Source organism: Desmodus rotundus, chromosome 12, assembly GCF_022682495.2.
Source record: "Desmodus rotundus isolate HL8 chromosome 12, HLdesRot8A.1, whole genome shotgun sequence".
Classification (NCBI taxonomy): Eukaryota; Metazoa; Chordata; class Mammalia; order Chiroptera; family Phyllostomidae; genus Desmodus; species Desmodus rotundus.
The window spans coordinates 7,594,926-7,612,745 of NC_071398.1; the positions used below are offsets into that span (position 1 = coordinate 7,594,926).

The window sequence follows — 17,820 nt, forward strand, 5'->3', positions numbered from 1 at the left end:
AATAACCAAACCTAAAAACAAAAACAAAAACTAAGCAAACAGAACAGGAACAGAACCACAGAAATGGAGATCACATGGAGGGTTATCAGCAGGGGAGTGGGAGGGGAAGAGAGGGGGGAAAGGTACAGAGAATAAGTAGCATAAATGGTAGGTACAAAATAGACAGGGAGAAGTTAACAGTATAGGAAATGCAGAAGCCAAAGAACTTATATGTACAACCCATGGACATGAACTATAGGGGGGGAATGCGGGTGGGAAGGAGTGTGCAGGATGGAGGGGAATAAAGGGGAGAAATGGGACAACTGTAACAGCATAATCAATAAGATATATTTAAAAAAGAAAAAACTAATTTAATGGGTATATTTCAATGTTTCTTTCATAATTTTTCATAGTTCTTTGGTGTCTGCTATATAATGCACTAGTAAAATTTTCAGAACTTTGCAATAACTTTATCAGGTTTTGTTTAACTTTTGTTCAGATATGAAGCCTAACGGCTATGGTTTTATCACACATAATATTCTCATATTTTGGGTGAATTGTTTCTATTTACTGTATTTTGCTGTGTATAAAGCATACTTTGTTGCCCAATTTTTTTAGGGAAAAATAAGGATGCACATTATACATAGGTAGTACCTGAAATACCTTCTATCTGTTCTGGTGTTTTGTACATATTTGTTATATAAAACTTCTTGTACCATAATATGCTCAAACATAAATGCTAAAATTCCTTTATAATACAAAAAACAATGATCTTAACATAAGTAAATAAAAAGTTGAATTAAAAAGTTAAGACAAAACATTTTTTTCCCTGGAAGCCTGGGCCAAAAGCCTGGGTGCACAGCACACCCGGGAGCACACTGTGCAGGGCAGAATACGGTGAGGGGCTGAACTTTACTTACAGAACTAGCCACACATAAGCAGCAAGCAAGGTGTCACAGAACATCATGACTTCCAGGCAAGTTGAGAAAATTCCTCCAACTACAGGAGTCAACACTCTACAGATAAAGAAACTGGGTCCCCAGCGGCGTAACAACACAGTTTACACAGTTGTATGGCCACTTCCCAGTGTGTCTTCAGGTTCCACAGGCAGCGTGACCCCTCCCGTCGCAGGAGACGGCACCTGCAGAGACCTCGCCCGACCGGCACACACGGCAGCAGGACACAGAGCAGCAGTGCGGGGGAGGCGGCCGCGTCCCAGGGGCCGGGCCTGCAGGGAGTCTTACTAACGGAGTGCTGAGCTTAGCGACCGCACGCACAACCACAGAGACGTCGTTTTACATTTTTTTAATTGAAATGACAATAAAATAAAAAAGAACAATGACCATGTTAATCAAACTTTTACTGTACAAATATAAAAATATAACCAAAACTTCAGTCTCTTTTTTCTACAAACTTATACGAGAAAACTTAGTGTGAGGAAAATCCTCCAAGCCCGACCACGAATGATGCCTGTGCTCTAGGAGGACACAGTAACCAGAAGTTGAAGTTTATGAACGTCCTAATCGTCTCCTCAACAGGAGAGCACACTACGTTCCCCCGATTTCCCTCTAGTAGGACAATACAGCCCAACAAGAAGATACAAAGGACACCTAAATTGGCTGAATCTACACTCGGTCCGTTTTTCCGCAATCTTGATAAATATCATATAAGCTAATATTACGTCTTTTATGGCTCAAGTGAAAATTACAGTATTATGTTTCTCATCACATATTCAAACAAAGGGAACCTGAAATGCGTTGGCTTAACCAAAATAAGAAGTAGGGGAAAACAAGTGGAGTGATCATGGGAAATGAAAGAAAGCTCATGCCACAGAGGCTGACTTGCGCCGCTGTCAGGAACCCCTGACCAAGCCCTTCAGGGCCATGCGACACTCGAAGTCGCTCGCTCTCTGTGGCAGTCGTAGTGATGGGTGCACCGTGTCCCCAGGTCTGTGAGCTGGTGAAAACAGTACGTCTGAGGGACCCAACGTGGGAAAGCTGCTCCCAGCACTTCATCTCAAGTGACTGAGCAGTTGCTTAAAAAACAGTTATTAAAAACCTAAGAGCCTAAGAGGCCCATCATTAAGAAAGAGAATTTGACACTGACTGCTTGAACCTGCTGACTCTGGAGGACCTCTACCTTTCACTTCTGATTAATCATAAAAAAAAAAAACTGATGCACTAATTTGGTCATTTTAGCGAAATCAAATGCTGACTTAATGGAACGCTTAAATATCCAACGCAGTAACTGAGCCACACAATGCTAGTTACAAGGTAAGACAATGGTAAAAAGCCAGGTCAGTTAAAAGTACAAATTCATAGAACTATCATATGCCATTGTAAGTACTATCTACTTTTTAAAAACTCACAAGTCATCACTCAGGAAAAAAAATTTCACTTTTCTTCAAAGAAATACTCAATGCTAACTAAATATGATTTAAAGCATTTGAGTGAGACATTTTGGTTTTTCCCATCATCGACTGGATATTTCCCAGTGCCATTCAGTAGTTTTATATAAATACGACGCCCTTAGATTACTCAGGGAAAATAACACGGCAACTGTAATTAAACAATACAAAATAGCGCTCTCATTTATAAACAAATCTGGAACGTAGAAAGCAGTCAAAAACGTCAGTTAACCGAGAGCTGATGTAAAAACTCTTCAGTATTTAGTATGTAGAGAATTGGAACGCACAACTGAAAACTGTCAGTTCTTGAGGAAGTGGGACAAGAACTCATCTATCAAAGAGCTTAGTGGTGCACGGTGCCCTCGCACCCTCTTCTAATGCTGGAGGAACGCCTCCGATTTGAACTCCCGTATTTCCTTCCGGAAACCAGAATGAGAGCGTTGGGATACAACTACAACCGACCCGTTCCAAGAGTTTTAAAACTTTGTGTTTGTGCTATGAATTTTACATTCAAAACCAGATCTCTCCCATTCCAAGGTTATTAACCCAGCCAGCTGAACTCAAAGGGTTTTCTCACCAAGGCGGCAGCGTACAGATGACTCACTCAAGCACTTGTACCGGAAAGCAGGAAACAAAAAAGAATGTCTCGGTCAAAGCTTAAGTTACAAAGTACATGAGTGACCTCAAGTCACATGACTCTTCAACTCCTTTACTGACACTTTATAAATCACACCCCAAAAAAGCCCAACTGTTCCCACCCGCCCCACAGATGTTCCCACAGATGGCAAGAGCTGCCGTGGTGTGAAACGCGCTCACTGTAGCTTTTCACTTGGATTCCAGAAACAATTGCGGAAGGTGGGCTGGATCAAGCTACCTCCATCTCTGCCTTCCCCAACCTGTATGACTCAGCTAATCAGTGAGCTAACCAATAAACTGGAATAAATTAGTAATATGCTAATATAGACCAGAGGACAGGACTGTTACCCCTTAAGGGAGGACTATCCACAGAACCAGTGGCTTTTTAAAGGAAACACTCGTCATTTTTGGTCCTGGAGTCTGGTGTTCACCTCCAACCCTGACAGGCAGCTATGTGAAAGTGTGGCAGGACCTCAACTACATGAACTTGGATGTTTATAAATAAAACTGCTCAGGCGCTCTTGGTCTGTCTGTCTCAAGTCTACACAGGGAAAAACACGATACACCTTTCACATCACCCGATGCTTAGGACAACAGCCCTGTGATCAGTGCCATCAAGTTGTAAGAACTGACCAGAAGTCCATTTCCACTAAAAACGTGATACCAATCTCTCTTCTTGAAGCAGCTGTTTCTTACAAGATTCCCTTTACGTGGAGCCCACAGCCAGCCCGTCTGTAGTAAGGTACACACAGGACATTTTGTCCCTTAGGTGGTGACACAGCCAGCCAACTCCTTTGCTCTGGGATTTTTTATTCCTTTATATTTGACACTCTTTTAGCAATATTTTTATGTTTTTAAAATTTGTTGGTTTTCCCTTAGGTTCACAACAATCTATTCTGTATCCTTTCCTTAGATTTCAGATTATCCTCATAATATATGAGATTATATTTCATATATTTTTGAAAAAGTTTGGTGTCACTTGCTAAAATCAGCATTTTCATCTCAATGAATGCAACTTCGAGTTAATTGAAAACACTAACTTTGCAATCCAAGAGTTCAAAACCTAACTGACCCACTTTTAGGAACATCCTTCACAGATCGCCATTTTATCATGGCCCTAGGGATACCAGGACACAAAATGCAGAACAGCACGAATAATTAACATCCCCATTATGTGAAGAAAAAACCTTCAAATGAACCCTGGGCCCGTCTCTTTCTGGACCATCCCCATGGCTCTCCCAGACCCGGTGCACTTTACTGGTCCCCCGTACGCCAAGGCCCAGTGCTTGCACGCCGAGGTCTGGCTGGGCCGGTACGGAATGTGCCAGGCAGTAACGTCCTGGGAGTTCTGCTGCAATGTGACTCATCAGAGTGCAAAACGCGGTATAGGAGCTGCACCTTGGACTCACTCAGGCAAATCCAGTTCCCGAAAGCAACAGAAAATCTCCGTCACAGCGATGTTTTGAACATGGTTCAAGTGCGCCCCCAGAGTGGTATCAGAGCCAGGGTCCCATAAACTCGACTGCCCTAACCCTGCCTGTGTCTCCTGACCCTTCGCCAGGCTGGGGGTGAGAAAAAAACGATTCTCACCCGTAAGAATTTTTCAAGTTTAATGGGAAATGAAAAAAGAAAAACAAATAGAAAGAAGTCCGCGTTCTTTAATGTACAAAAATGCACGAGTAGAAACAAAGGCCAGTCACACATTATCACACAGGTTTACACCGCTACCTAGTTCTTCATACCAACCTCACTATTCGAACATTAGAAAGCAGGTGGCCACTGAGGGGCTGGGGAGGACATAACACAAAACAAAAAACCAAAGCTTTTCTATGTTTATTCTGTACTGTGTAGAGCTGTGCTCACAGAGACGGCTTCCTTTACTTCTCCACCGTGCAGGAACTCAGTTGTATATAAAGTTGAACCTGAATTTTAAAAAGAACAGCAGTCTTATTAAAAACAGTATTATTTACATAGTTTCTACTGGAAATGATAAAGAAATGCATTTGGACATTTCTACTTCCACTTGACATTTTTTGGCATTTTCTACCCCAGGAAACACTCTTCTCTCATCTTTTACATCTTATACATTAAATAACAATGCTGCTGAGTACTTACAATAAAAAAGTCTAAATGTGACTAATTACCCACTAGTAAGTTCCCTGGGGGAAGGAAAAGTGTTTACACTTCACTGTACCTGACCACTCAGCACAGTTCCTGACCTGACAGAGAGAGTAACTAAAGGAGTAACTGGACCTTTTCTCATACCCACTCTTCAGCTGGCCGCCGTCAGCAGACCAAGGCAGAGGAGTGGACGATGAAGCGTGAGGAGTGCAGAGAAGACCAATTTTGCTCAACTAGCTTTCACAGAAAGCAAGATCACTGCTGGAATTATTTTTAAACTAATACTTACTAAGCACTAACCAGGTGCCTGACACCATGATAAGCATTTAATATGTGTTATTTCACTTATTTCTCATAATTTTATGAAGTGGGGACTACCATCCCATTTACAGATGAAGAAAGAGGCAAACAGGTGTAACCATTTGTCCGAGGTCACACTGCCAGGAAGTTCTGAAGGTGGCAATCAATTCCAAACCGTGACCACGGAGTCTGTATGCCCGACCGCCCTGCTAGTCTGCGAATCCTATAGTCTGCGAGTCTACGGAGCGCAACCAGTATAGGTCAGCTCTTCTCATCACTCTGCCTTAAAAAATATCTCAAACTTCATATAAAAATTCAGGACTTAATACCACATGCCCCAATTTGGGCCTAAATACAGTAGTTTCCAGAAAGGAAAGAAAATGTGTTAAACCAAGAGATTCAATCTCCACATTTTCATGTAGATAAGTCCCTTTGTATTCACCGTAGGGGACTGACTACTATTTTACCACCTCTTCTTTAAATGCAGACTTCAAACTGCGCTGAGAGTATCGCATCTGGGGAAGAAGAGTTACATAAGCACCAGAATGTCATGGCATGTGAGGGCCCCTTGTAGTCGGTCATGTTCAACCTGTGGCTTGCACGTGACCTAAGGGTCCACCTACTGTCTTCACTTCCTGAAAGACCTAAATCCACGAACTGTCCCTTCTCAAGGGGCTCGGAGTACTGTCCGTCCGGCAGTGCGGACGGATCAGCCGCGAACGCTCCCCACGCGCACCTGCTCAGAAGCTGCGGGAGGCTGGAGATGATGGGCCCGTACCCTGGCGCGTTGTCATACAGCTCAAACAGCGGTGCGGCCACCAGCTTGTAATTTTTGGGGACAGCAAACAACGCTAGAACAAAACAAGACAGCACCCATTTTCTCCAATTCCTTATACAATCACAGCTCCCACTTCACTTGTAAAGCAACCATCAATTTCACATTTGAGAAACGTTTGTGGAAAAAATAATTCTCGTGAATACATTTTGGTTCTGTACTTTAAGCAAAGTCCACAGTGAGAACTTTGAAACTGACTCTCTAAAGAGATCCATGCTATTAACAACCAAGAGCATCATATAAGTTATTAAAATGAACAACAAGCCTAAAGATGCTACTTTAAAAAAATCAATTCATCTCTCTCCTACAGTTTTCAGCTTAGTCCACTGTGAAAATCAATACCAGTAGCTAAACAGTTATTAAAAGTAACCTAGTCCTTTAGGCTCTAGCGAAAATTAATCTCCCCTCTGTAGTGCTGTGGCTGGCACATCTATGAGAAAAACTAAGGAATTCTGTGTAAACGTGGCCTATGTTTTTGATGTTGCAGTAAATCCAAAAATTCAAGGAACCTGAAGAAAAAACAGGGGTATCCTTGAAAGTACTCCACAAGTGTTTTCAGATGGCTGCATTCAAAAACAAAACAACTTACCTTTCTCTTGAAGTTGAACCAAAAACAACTTCTTATGCTCCTTCGGTTTTGTAATATGTGCAGGAATATATGGATACTAAAATAACGAGAGAGAACAATTTCTCGTTACCAAGACGTCCCTCACACCGCCAGGCCTCTACTTACCAACCCCCCCATTCCGACGGTAAGCCCTCCCTCCGAGGCCGAGTCCCCCAGGACCCAACACAACTCTGCTGTAACGTTTCTCCTGTGGCTTGATTTCGCTCCATGTTTACTCCCCAGTGCAGAGCAAACTGCTGAGAGCAGCAGAACCCTTTCTAGTCTCTACTTACTAACAAAGAAATGCTTTAATTAACACAAAACAGTGAACTATTCAACCATTCTAGACAAATAGGTACTCAAAAGACTGATTTACAGCTTAAGAGATTTATAAGACAATAAAGTCTGATATTAAATAGTGCTTTTTTAAAAAGGTTTTTTTTTTATATAGTATCATTACAAAGTTAAATATCATAGAATCCTGATGTGGATACAACAAAAGTTCCCCAACGGTGACCCAAGCACACTGACCAGCATTACCCCGTTTTCCTCCCACTCAGAAATACGTGCTCCTCTCCTTCCTGGTAAGCCTTTTCTCTCCAGTCCTTGTCTCGCTGTTGAGGCAGCTGTGCCCCATACAAACACTGACCCAGGGAGGTGGTGTGCGCCCTTTTCCCACTGACACCTAACCCACACTCCACGTTTACCGTCACCCGTATGCTGTATCTCAGACTACCAGAGCCAAGACAAGGGTCAGCGAATGCAGGCGATGGTCCTGGGACCCTTCATGGGAGGGGACGTGAAGGAGAGTACTCAGGAAGTGGCCTGCAGAACTTGCGGATTATTACTGAGCGCTTTCCAGTTGTATCAAGGAATGCTCATAATTAAGTCTACAGTGACTGCTCCGGGCATCTCTGGGGCAGGAACTTCATTTCCAGATGAAACCCTGCTTTCACGAAGCCAACACAGCTCTCAGGGGGTGTGCACTAGCACCAGCTTCCACCACACCTCATCCCCAACCCTCAGCTCCACGGGGGAGTCACAAGAAAGAGCGCAGGCAGAACAATCTTCTGATTGGCCCACATTCTGCACAATTCTTGACCTGGAACGTCTTGTCATGCAAAGAAGCTATCAAAGTCACAGAACCTTGTCAAAAGAATTCGGCGTCTATTTTCAAGTATCCCATTGGACAAAGACAAGAAAATCTACACACCAGTAACAGCAATCATTACAATGGATTAAAATACATCAAACATGTTTAAATCCAAGAGGTCAAATGACACTTTAGAAGGTCACTGAAAAAGATGCTTTTCGTACCTCTCATCAGTTTCTCACTCCAACTCAGATTTCAGGGCAGCTGTGTTTGGAAGTGTTGGAAGCACCCCCACTGCCGCCACTGGTCCACTGTGCTTTTCAGCCTCAAGGCATTTCCAAACCCCAGGACGCCACTCACACAAAGCTCACCAGACTCAACAGGAAGGTGCAAGGGAGTGAACACACCCTCCTCTCATTAGGGCAAGAGCCCACGCTCTCCGTCCTTCCTGTGGACGACTCCCAGGTGCATTCCACACACGTCCTCCCAGCCCTCAGCAGGGCCACTCCAGGTGCCCTTAGCTGCAATAAGATCAATTATGGTCCTTCTTTCCAATGCCGCGGCTTCTGGTCTCCCTTTCCCTGTGCTCTGCTACTTCCTGGGATCACCTCCCAGGCACACTATCTACACCCAAGTCTTTGTCTTACTCTCACGTTTGAAAAAAGTCCAATCTTTGGAGGATACTAAGGAATCAATTCATTCTTCTGAAAACTGGTAGGTAGAAGGAAAGCAGCATCTATTCTATCCTACACAAACTATACTTCAGGGTAATCAAGTAGCCCATGAGAGATGTTTCTCTTTATTTAAGGATCACAATTCTAATGAATTTAAAGGTCCAGGACACTATTATTAAGGAACTAACAACATTACAAAGGAGATGACCAGCCACTGTAAAATTCCTGATGGAAGTACACAAAACCACCCGTGGTGGCCAACCTCTAAAATGACCCCAACAGTCCATTTCCGGAACGCACAGCTCTGGGTAGTGCCCTCCCACAGTGCACACTACGTGGTTTGTGTGCCCGACAGCACACCAGACACCACAGTATGTCACCACCAGCTTTAGTTACAACAGACCGCGGCTTCCTACTCGGCACTCTTTCCGTCACTGTCTCCAGCTCTTGGATCACACACTTTGGGAGAAGCCACCTGTCTTCCCGGGAGCTGCTCTACGAAGATGCTCTTGTGGCAGCTGAGGAAGGCCTCAGGTCAGTGGCCGGGAAGGAGTTGAAGCCTTCAGTCCAACAGCCCGGGAGGAACCAAGAGCTTAGCGGAGAAACACGTGCGAGCTTGGGCTCAGATCCTTAAGCCTCAAACCAGCCTTGAGAGAACGCAATCCCAGCTGACAACTCAACCAACCCTCCCCCCGCCCCCCAGGAGACCATGACCCAGAGCCACCCGGCTAAGCAGCGCCCAGGCCTGACCCAGAGAAACTAAGATGATGAACGTTTGCTGTTTTAGGCTGCTAAGTCTAAGTCTTGGCGTAATATATTAGGCAACAATAAATAAACAATATCCCACGTCTGACAAACCTTGTTCCTCCCTCCCAAAAACCTGAGCCCCCATCCAGTCTAGTGCGCTCGCTAACTGCCACCGACAGACAGGGAGGAGGAAGAGCGGCCCGCAGTGGAGACCCTGAGGGCCTCACGTGGCCTGTTTTCAGTAACAAATAAGTTACAAGGGAAAAAAAAGACAGGGAACCAACCTGTAGATGTAAAAACGACTTAAAAGACTATCCTAATTCAAATAAATTGTAAAAACAAAGTAACAAAATTGGAAACTGTAAAGGGTATGTGAACACTGACTACATGTTTCATGGCATTATGGAATTCTTATTGTTATTATGATAATAATGATGCAGTTTTTAAAACGATACATCCTTATCTTTTAGAAACGCACACTGGAATATTTACGACTAAAATTATACCAAGGATTTGCCTCAAAAAACCCTAAAGCAAGGGCGGGGGAATGGGGTCAGGCGGGGGTGAGGAAATCTGACGACGAGTTGCTAACCACTGAAGGTGGATGACAGGTCTGAGGATATATTTAGTTTTACTACTTCTCTACTTTTGTATATATTTGAAATTTCCCTTTGAAAGAAAAACGGCATTGCTTTCTAATTTTTTACCTAAATTATGGAGGGTGAAAAGGAAATTTCAAGTCCAATTCTACTGTAACCTCTTTAAATGGCTAAAAGTAAATCACTTCCCTGCTCCGCCAACGCCCAGCAAATGCCCCGAACACTGACCTGAGGCGGCTCGAAGTTCGGTCGCCACCAGTTGCCGATGCAGTCGTCAATGACCCAGTCCTGCAGGACCCCGTCCTGGCGGCCGAGGATCTGCCGGGGAGAAGCGCACCGCCCGTGAACGAGGAACGACGCGCCCCCACACCCTCTGCCACGAAGAGAATTTCTCTGGCAGCGCTCCCAACACAGATACGTCTCCCCCACGGACAACAGTGCGTTTAGGAACTTCAATTCCAACTATCCCTTTCCAGGGGAGTTCATGCCTATGGCATTTCACTTAGTTCACTATCACTAATCCATCCCCATTTTCCACAGAGGTTAAATTTCTTCCAATTCGAATGTCAACTGTTCTACTACCTTCAGTGTTCCTAAGAGACACCCCGCTGTGATCGGCGCAGCCCCGCCCCACAGCTGGGGTCCCAGGCTCCCCTTTGCCTCTCTCCTCTCTACATTCTGAATTCTGTATGTTGGAAATAACTTTATTTTACATGCACACTTGATTTAGTTTGATTAGCCAGAAAATTCTAGGGTAGAAATCACGCTCCCCCAGGTTTATGAAGGAATGTTCCATGACCTTCTAGCTTCCAGGACTACTTCTGGTAAGTCTGGGCCATTTCTGATGCTGACGCTTGTACGTAACCCATGTCTCTGTTCCCACCCACTCTGGGAGCTTTTAGGGTTTCCTCTTCATCCTCATTGATTTAAAATTTCAGGATGATAGGCCTGCGCACGAATCTTTTAACATTCGTTATAGAAGGCAGAGCAGTAGTTCTCTTAGGTCTGAAAACATACGCTCTTCAAGTTTGGGAAATTTCCTTAAATTATTACTGTGCAAATTCTTCCTTCCTCTGTCCTCTTTATCTATACAACTGACCCGTGAACAACACGGGTTTGAATTATGCGGGTCCACTTACATGCAGATTTTTTCAATAAACATTGTAAATGTATTTTCTCTTTATGATTTTATTTTCTCTAGCTTACTTTATATGGGAATACAGTACATAACACATATAACATACAAAATATGCAAGAGTCAACTGTTTTATGTAAGGCAGGAAGGCTTCCAGCCAACAGCAGGCTGTCCGTTAAGTTTAAGGGGAGCCCAAAGCTCTAGGCGGACTTTAAACTGTGCCGGCAGGCAGCGCCCTCTGACCATCACATGGTTCAACAGTCAACTCGTTTATACTGGTCCTTCTAGAACGATCTACTAACTTTACCTTTTCTGACCTATGGTCTATCTTTTCATTCTACTTTCTGGTATATTTCTTAAATTCAATCTTTTTAACTCTACTGAATTTTTCATTATGCTAATTTTTTAAAAAACTCATGAGTTCTTCTTCATTGTTTGAAAAGTCTTTCATTATTTTATTTTTTAAATTCTCACCTAAGGACATTCTTTCATTGCTTGTATGAGAGAAAGAGAAACATCAATTGGTTGCCTCCTGTAAGTACCCTGACCAAGACTCAAGCCCGCAACCTTTCAGCGTACCAGATGCTCCAGCCAACCAAGCCACACTGGCGAGGGCTGAACAGCCCTTCTCAGCGGCACACTGTTATCCAGATGCACCATCTCCTTTATCACACCAAGCATATTAACTGTGCCTTTTCTGATCTCTCAATTTGGTTTCTGTTGAGTTCTTTTTGCTTCTTTTGATCTTTCTTGTTAAGCAGCTTTCTCTAAAAGCCTAGTGATACTTGGTCATCTGCTTACAAATAAGGGTAAAGCAAGAAGATGCTTAATTGTCACCTCTGGGAGTTTGATGCCAGGACTACACTAATTCCCTGGAAGAGTCCCCAATGTCATCCATCTGGAGAGGTTTTGCTGCTGTTCAGTCACTGTCTCCAGAAACCAACCCTCCCGCCTTCAGCCTGGGGTAAAACTCGTCGTCAACAAACTACTGGCCTGGTAGGAAAGTCCGGAAGTCTCGCTACTCGGGATGTAAACCTTCACTTATTCTCCCCGTCTCCACCCTTTCACTGCTTCATGCTTTCTGATTCAATCTCTACAAAGACTCAGTCACCAGCCGGACGTCGCCTAACTGCACTGAGTGGGGAAGAAGATCCAGGCGTATAAACACACCCTAGACAGACTGTCAGTCAAGCCCATGTTCAGTCCACGCACGGCCCCACTTTCGTAGGCACCAGGCCCCTCCAGTTCCTCAGCCTTTCTGGCGTTCTGCAGGGCTGCGTGCCGAACTGCCCTCCGGCTGGGCTGAGGTTTCTGTGTCAGTTATGGTTTGCCTATCTGTCTTCCACCTTCCAAAAACTTTCGTTATTGTCTCATCTAGCACTCCCTCAGCTCAACTGGATTTATATCCTTTTAAAATCCTTTCACTGCCTTTTTGGTGGAATTTTGAGATGGAAACAGGTAGTTTTGATCTACCACATGTAAAGGGATATCCAAGAACAGCACAATATTTAAAAGTTACAATGCATTTAAAAGTTACTAGAAAGAACAATAGGTCAAAGTGGTAGAATTACAAGTTACTCTAGTTTTGTTTCTACTTTTCTGTATTTGCCAAGGTTTTTGCAAAGAATATGTATTGGTTTTATAACTGAAAGGGAGGGGCAGGTTGTGTGCTAAAAAAGAAAACTATTTAATAACAAAAACAACCTATAATCTCAAAAACCTCCGGATTCTATGCATTTGGCTCCAAATCTTCAGAGGCAGCCGTGAGACACTTGAAGCCCTGGCGGGCAGCTCAGTTGGTTAGAGCATCATCCCAGTGCATCATGGTTGCAGGTTCCATCCGCAGCCAGGACACACACGAGAACAAACCAATGAATGCGTAAGTAAGTGGACCAACAAACTGATGTGCAAAGGTGAAAATAGATATATAACAGAAATCATTCTCTTGTCAAAACTCTATACGGCCTACTATGGAACAAAACTACCTGCACTCAAAGCTCCAGCTCCGTGACACACTAGCTGTGTAACATCAAGCAAGTTACCTGAACTCTCCTTTCCCCCCTTTTCTTATCGGTAAAATTGAATTAATAATAATACCTATTTTCTAGAGCTGTCGTGATAACCAAAGGAGTTACTGCATGTAAAACACTTACTGCCCAGTACGGTAAGTGTGTAATAGATGTTGGCTTTTAGTATCGATTACTGCTGCATAAACATTTAAGGAAAAAAAACAAGATAAAGTAAGTGTAAGTTCAACTTGTGGAAAATAAACATGGTACGTACTAACATTCTAGGATTTCAGTTTTATTTATTGAAAAGTAAATATTCAAAACAAAGTTATCCTTTTCACAAGACATAAAAAGCCTAATTATTCAGCAAGTGGGTGGTATTAACAAGAGCAATAATAAAACCACCGAAGTGGTGAAATAGAAAAATACCTCTGTCATTAAGCGTTTTAGTCCTTCAACTTCATCTTCTCCTGGGTTAAGTTCACCACCAGGTCTGCATAAAGGTTAAGAATTTCAGCTTTCAATTCAACGCAATTTTGGGAGGAGACAGTAATACTTTTCTGTCGAGTAACTGAATAACACACATTTCAGGGTCACATGCTGAGGCCGTCAAAGGGAGAGGGAAGAATATGCTAGAAATAGAAAGCTGAATCCGTGTTAATTTGCCAGACTGACAGTAACACAAACTCTAATTTTAAACAAAGCGCAATACAAACATCACATAACTGCTGACCACCAGTGCACCCCATCCTTTCCTCCGGAAGCCGTCTAGCGTTAGTGAGCCCTCGAAGTGCCCAGAGAGCGCTGAGCCACGCCTTCTGTAAGTCTGAAGAATGGGGCACTTTCCCGAACTCCGGCCTAAATCTCTGAGACCTCTTTTGGTCCAGTCTGGTCAAATAGTTGTGAACGAGATGTGTATCGAGAAATTCAGGAGCTTAAATGGTAAAGCTAAATAATTATCTATAAAAATGTAAGCCATTTTAAGAACAGAAAATAGCGTTCATCCAAAGAAATAACATCAACCCGTTTTTAGTAATGCTACAACGACATCTAGTAATTGAACTTGGGACCAATTCGTTTAGGAGGGCTCCTACCAAGTGCAGTCATTAACATCAACCACACACCCAAACAAGCAGGCTTCTAGTTATGCAACAAAGGACCACTGCCCTGGAGGAAAATTACCCGTGCGGTTCTCTTTCTAAAGCCTCCAGAACAGCCCTGTTTGCTGAGATCGATGTCTGGGGCGAAACCTCTATTCCGAAGCTGCATAAAACAGCAATCCTACTAAGAACTGTCTCGCTGTGAATCCCCCAGACACTTACAGTTTGAAGAAAGTCGTCCCCAGCTGCAGCAGTAGCACATGAGGTAGCCGGTGCTCGTGGACAATGAGAACCCCCTCCACAGTCCTCCTCATGCCAATCTTATCAAATTCCTCCCTCATGCGTTGAAACCTGGCTGCAACGGAGCTATCCTTCTCATAGAGGGGCTCTTTTGTGCCAAAAGTGTAATTGGTGAGAGGGTACCTGGGATCCAAAGACAAACACTGCACGTGAGAACTGGAGACCAAAATTTACCACCATAGACCCCAACCACATTCCACACACACACACACACACACACACACACACACACACACACTCACACTCTCTCCCTCTCTCTCTCTCTCTCTCTCTCTCTCTCTCTCTCTCTGGCAAAAAGCGTGTATACTGTACTCAGAGCCATAGGATTTGTCCAAAGTGACACAACTAGTTAACGAGACAGCAGAGACTAGGATCCAGGACTTGGGGCTCTCAAGCCACAGCTTGTATTACATCAAGCCTGTTATTCTACACTTGAACTTTCAAGCGCAGGTAACACTATCCTTACGGCCCTTAAATGCTTACAGAAGTGGAGATCGGGACATCTGGTCATGGCTAGTGTAACAGCATTGCCAAGCTGGCTAATGTCCCTCCAGCTCCTCTGACTGCTCGCCTAATCAGAAATTCTATTAATTATGGGCACTAATGACTAATCCCTTTTTCTACAGGTTGAGCCGTCACTTCCATCATCTCTCCTAGTCAACTATCCTCAGAATTTTTGGGACACTACCCTTTCATCTTCAGATAAACTTTTCTTTCCCTCTAAAACCTTTTTAGCCTTCTGCATTTATTTCATTATCCTCAGTCTTCCCGTCTCCTCACGCAGTCTTCTGCCCACCATACTTAATCTGAATATTTGCTTCTCCTTTATCAAGAATCCAAAATATGGCTCACATTGCTGAAGACAGTTTTCATGTTGCCCAATGAAGATCAAACTTTCCCTTAAGAATAGTTTAAATTAGCATATTTATGTTTTTATCACATGTATCACCCTGTAACCCTTCAATCCTAAGACTCACAGTAAGAAGTCTCTGAGTAAGAAGAATGCTTTGGCCACACTGCCTATCCCCAAGGTGTCTGTCTACTTTATAAAAATTCCTTGACCTAAGTCAGAAACTACGTAACTAATCCACTCTATTCTTGGAAGGGGAACAAATCAAGGTTGCCAAAACTTACAAAGTTAATTCCAGAAGCCAAATTCTACGCATAATGAAGCAACTCTTAAACACACCATTTCCAGGGTGCGTTCAAGATTTTTAGAAAGACCTTCCCCAGTAGTCCCAATGCGGAATCTGTTACCCTCGTTAGCAGCAGCAACCGCACACAGCACTGTGTGCCAGGCACTTTTTAAAAATGCTTTATATAGGTAAACGTTTAGTTCCCACAAACTAAACTATAAAGAATTAAGGATAGCTGTAACACATCTCTACTCCCAGAGCCAGCTCTCACATCAATAAGGAAATGCAAGCAAGATGACATGTAATTTTCAGCTGTGAAATCGGTGCCAGCCGGGACACATACACATTATTTGCATCACACTGTGACCTTTATAAAGCAGGGACCACATCTTACTTCCTCACCACTGTTTACCCAGCATTATGCCCAGTGCCTGGTACAAAGCAGGCATTTATGCAGTATCTTTCTGAAAGAAAATATTGAGGGAGAGAGGACTTATTCTTCAAATTAGATGACTCACACACGAGTTGATTTACAACATGATATTTATTTCTGAACACTATATTTATATAGGAGAGGAAAAGTACTGTAAATCCATCAACCAATAACTTTGATGGAGTAAAGATAAAAACATTTTCACATAATGGCTGAAGGCAAACCGATCTAATAATCAAGGCAAATCACAGGAGAACTGTGAGTCCTGGGCTCACCACCACCAAAAGTGATCCGGAAGCTGTGCTTCCATATTTCTTAAAAGGGGAGCACTTCATGGGAATCTTATGAGAATTTTTAAAAGAAGTGATAGGAAATTAAAATGCTGTTAATAGAATAGCTATTCATTTGCATATATGCAACTATCTACTAATTTCAGATTTCACACACCTAGAATTTTTGTTATTTAAATTTCTAAGCCAGCATCTGTTTTGCCAAACAAAAGAATAACCACCCCTTCAACTTCAAATCGCTTTTGAGGGGCAAAACTCATTTGTTTGACAATAAAACAGAGAAAACACCGAAAGTGTCCTACAAAAACACCACTATCATCAGTAAACCTTGCACCTTTCAAACACTGACCAGAATTAAGAGGCTACCTTCCTCCAACAAGGCCAGCATCACAGCGCCCCACAAACCCTCACTTGAGCAAGACACAGCCCACATGCCAATTACCCGCCACAGCGAGGTTACTTGTGAGCGTGAACTCGAAATGCAATGGCTTTAGATGTTTAAACAGAAAGGTGTAGATAACACGACACACCCAGAGTGGGTTCCCTGGGGCTACATTGTAGACCCCTCCACGGTCTGAAAGTCCAATCTTAACAGCATCCACCCTCCCAAGCGGGGGCCTACGGGGCGCCTGGATGCTCCCACTGAGTAGCGGCAGAGAAGACTTGTCAACGCATAGCGCAGATCAGATAGCCTGAAGCACACGAATAAAATGTATGCTGGTGAGCTGAAATGCAGTACAACAGTTAAGGAGAAAAAAGCTAATATAGCAAGATCTCAAAAGCGTACTGTTAGAAAGATAAGCACCGTGTTTTGCGGTTATCTCTGGGGAAGTGGAGGAAAGAAAGAGTTCAAAGCAAACTAGTGTTCTTCCTACGACTGCATCCAGGGCTTGGGAAGAAGCCTTCTTTCCGGAAAAGGAAAACCCTCTCAAGTAGGACGCTAACGCCTAGGCGCTGGAGAACAAACAAGGGGTCTGCGGGAGCTAGAAAGGCCCGCACTCACGGGCGGGAGTCCGGGCGGTGGGGAGGCGTGGAGCCTGCTAGGGCTGGGGGCGCGACGGAAGGAGATTGGAGCCTTTAGCAACGCTCACTAGAAAGGTAAGCGGGTGGAGGCAGCGCGGGAAGGCCAGGCCGCACTTACAGGTTGATTGTGCGCTCCAAGGTAAGGGGCTTGGTCTGCTGGATGTACTTGTTGCCGAACTGGTTGACGCCCCGGGGCCAGCCGGTCTGCGAACGATTGGGCGGCACCACGGACATGCTGGCGAGCACTGGCGGCGAGCGGAAAGAGGAGGCAGGAAGACTTTCCCGATGCGGGCAGCGGTCCTCCGCGTCCCACTCAGTAGCAGCCGTCACCCGCCATTAACGTGGGAGCGCAGGAGGAGGTGTACGCACGCCGGAAGTGCATCAGGAACCTCTGGC

The 17,820-nt window shown here is 44.0% G+C and overlaps 1 protein-coding gene across 1 annotated transcript; it reads right to left on the reverse strand.

The window, feature by feature from the left end:
* Positions 1-4,615: 4,615 nt before the first annotated feature.
* On the reverse strand, positions 4,616-17,798 carry NUDT21 (nudix hydrolase 21). Its single transcript, XM_024551425.4, has 7 exons — positions 17,543-17,798; positions 14,465-14,665; positions 13,572-13,635; positions 10,227-10,316; positions 6,868-6,943; positions 6,180-6,294; positions 4,616-4,944 (listed from the first exon to the last, which is right to left on the reverse strand). Exons 1-7 carry the CDS (start codon positions 17,656-17,658, stop codon positions 4,923-4,925), a joined length of 684 nt encoding a protein of 227 aa, XP_024407193.2. The 5' UTR covers positions 17,659-17,798; the 3' UTR covers positions 4,616-4,922.
* Positions 17,799-17,820: the final 22 nt, after the last annotated feature.

Bases quoted from the DNA above. Each gene is read 5' to 3' on its own strand.
- NUDT21 (XM_024551425.4), bottom strand. From the start codon at position 17,658: ATGTCCGTGGTGCCGCCCAATCGTTCGCAGACCGGCTGGCCCCGGGGC. The intron at 14,666-17,542 runs GTAAGTGCGGCC...TTTGGATCCCAG, and splicing joins TTGGAGCGCACAATCAACCT to GTACCCTCTCACCAATTACA. The intron at 6,295-6,867 runs GTAAGTTGTTTT...GTTTTGTTCTAG, and splicing joins GGTTCAACTTCAAGAGAAAG to CGTTGTTTGCTGTCCCCAAA.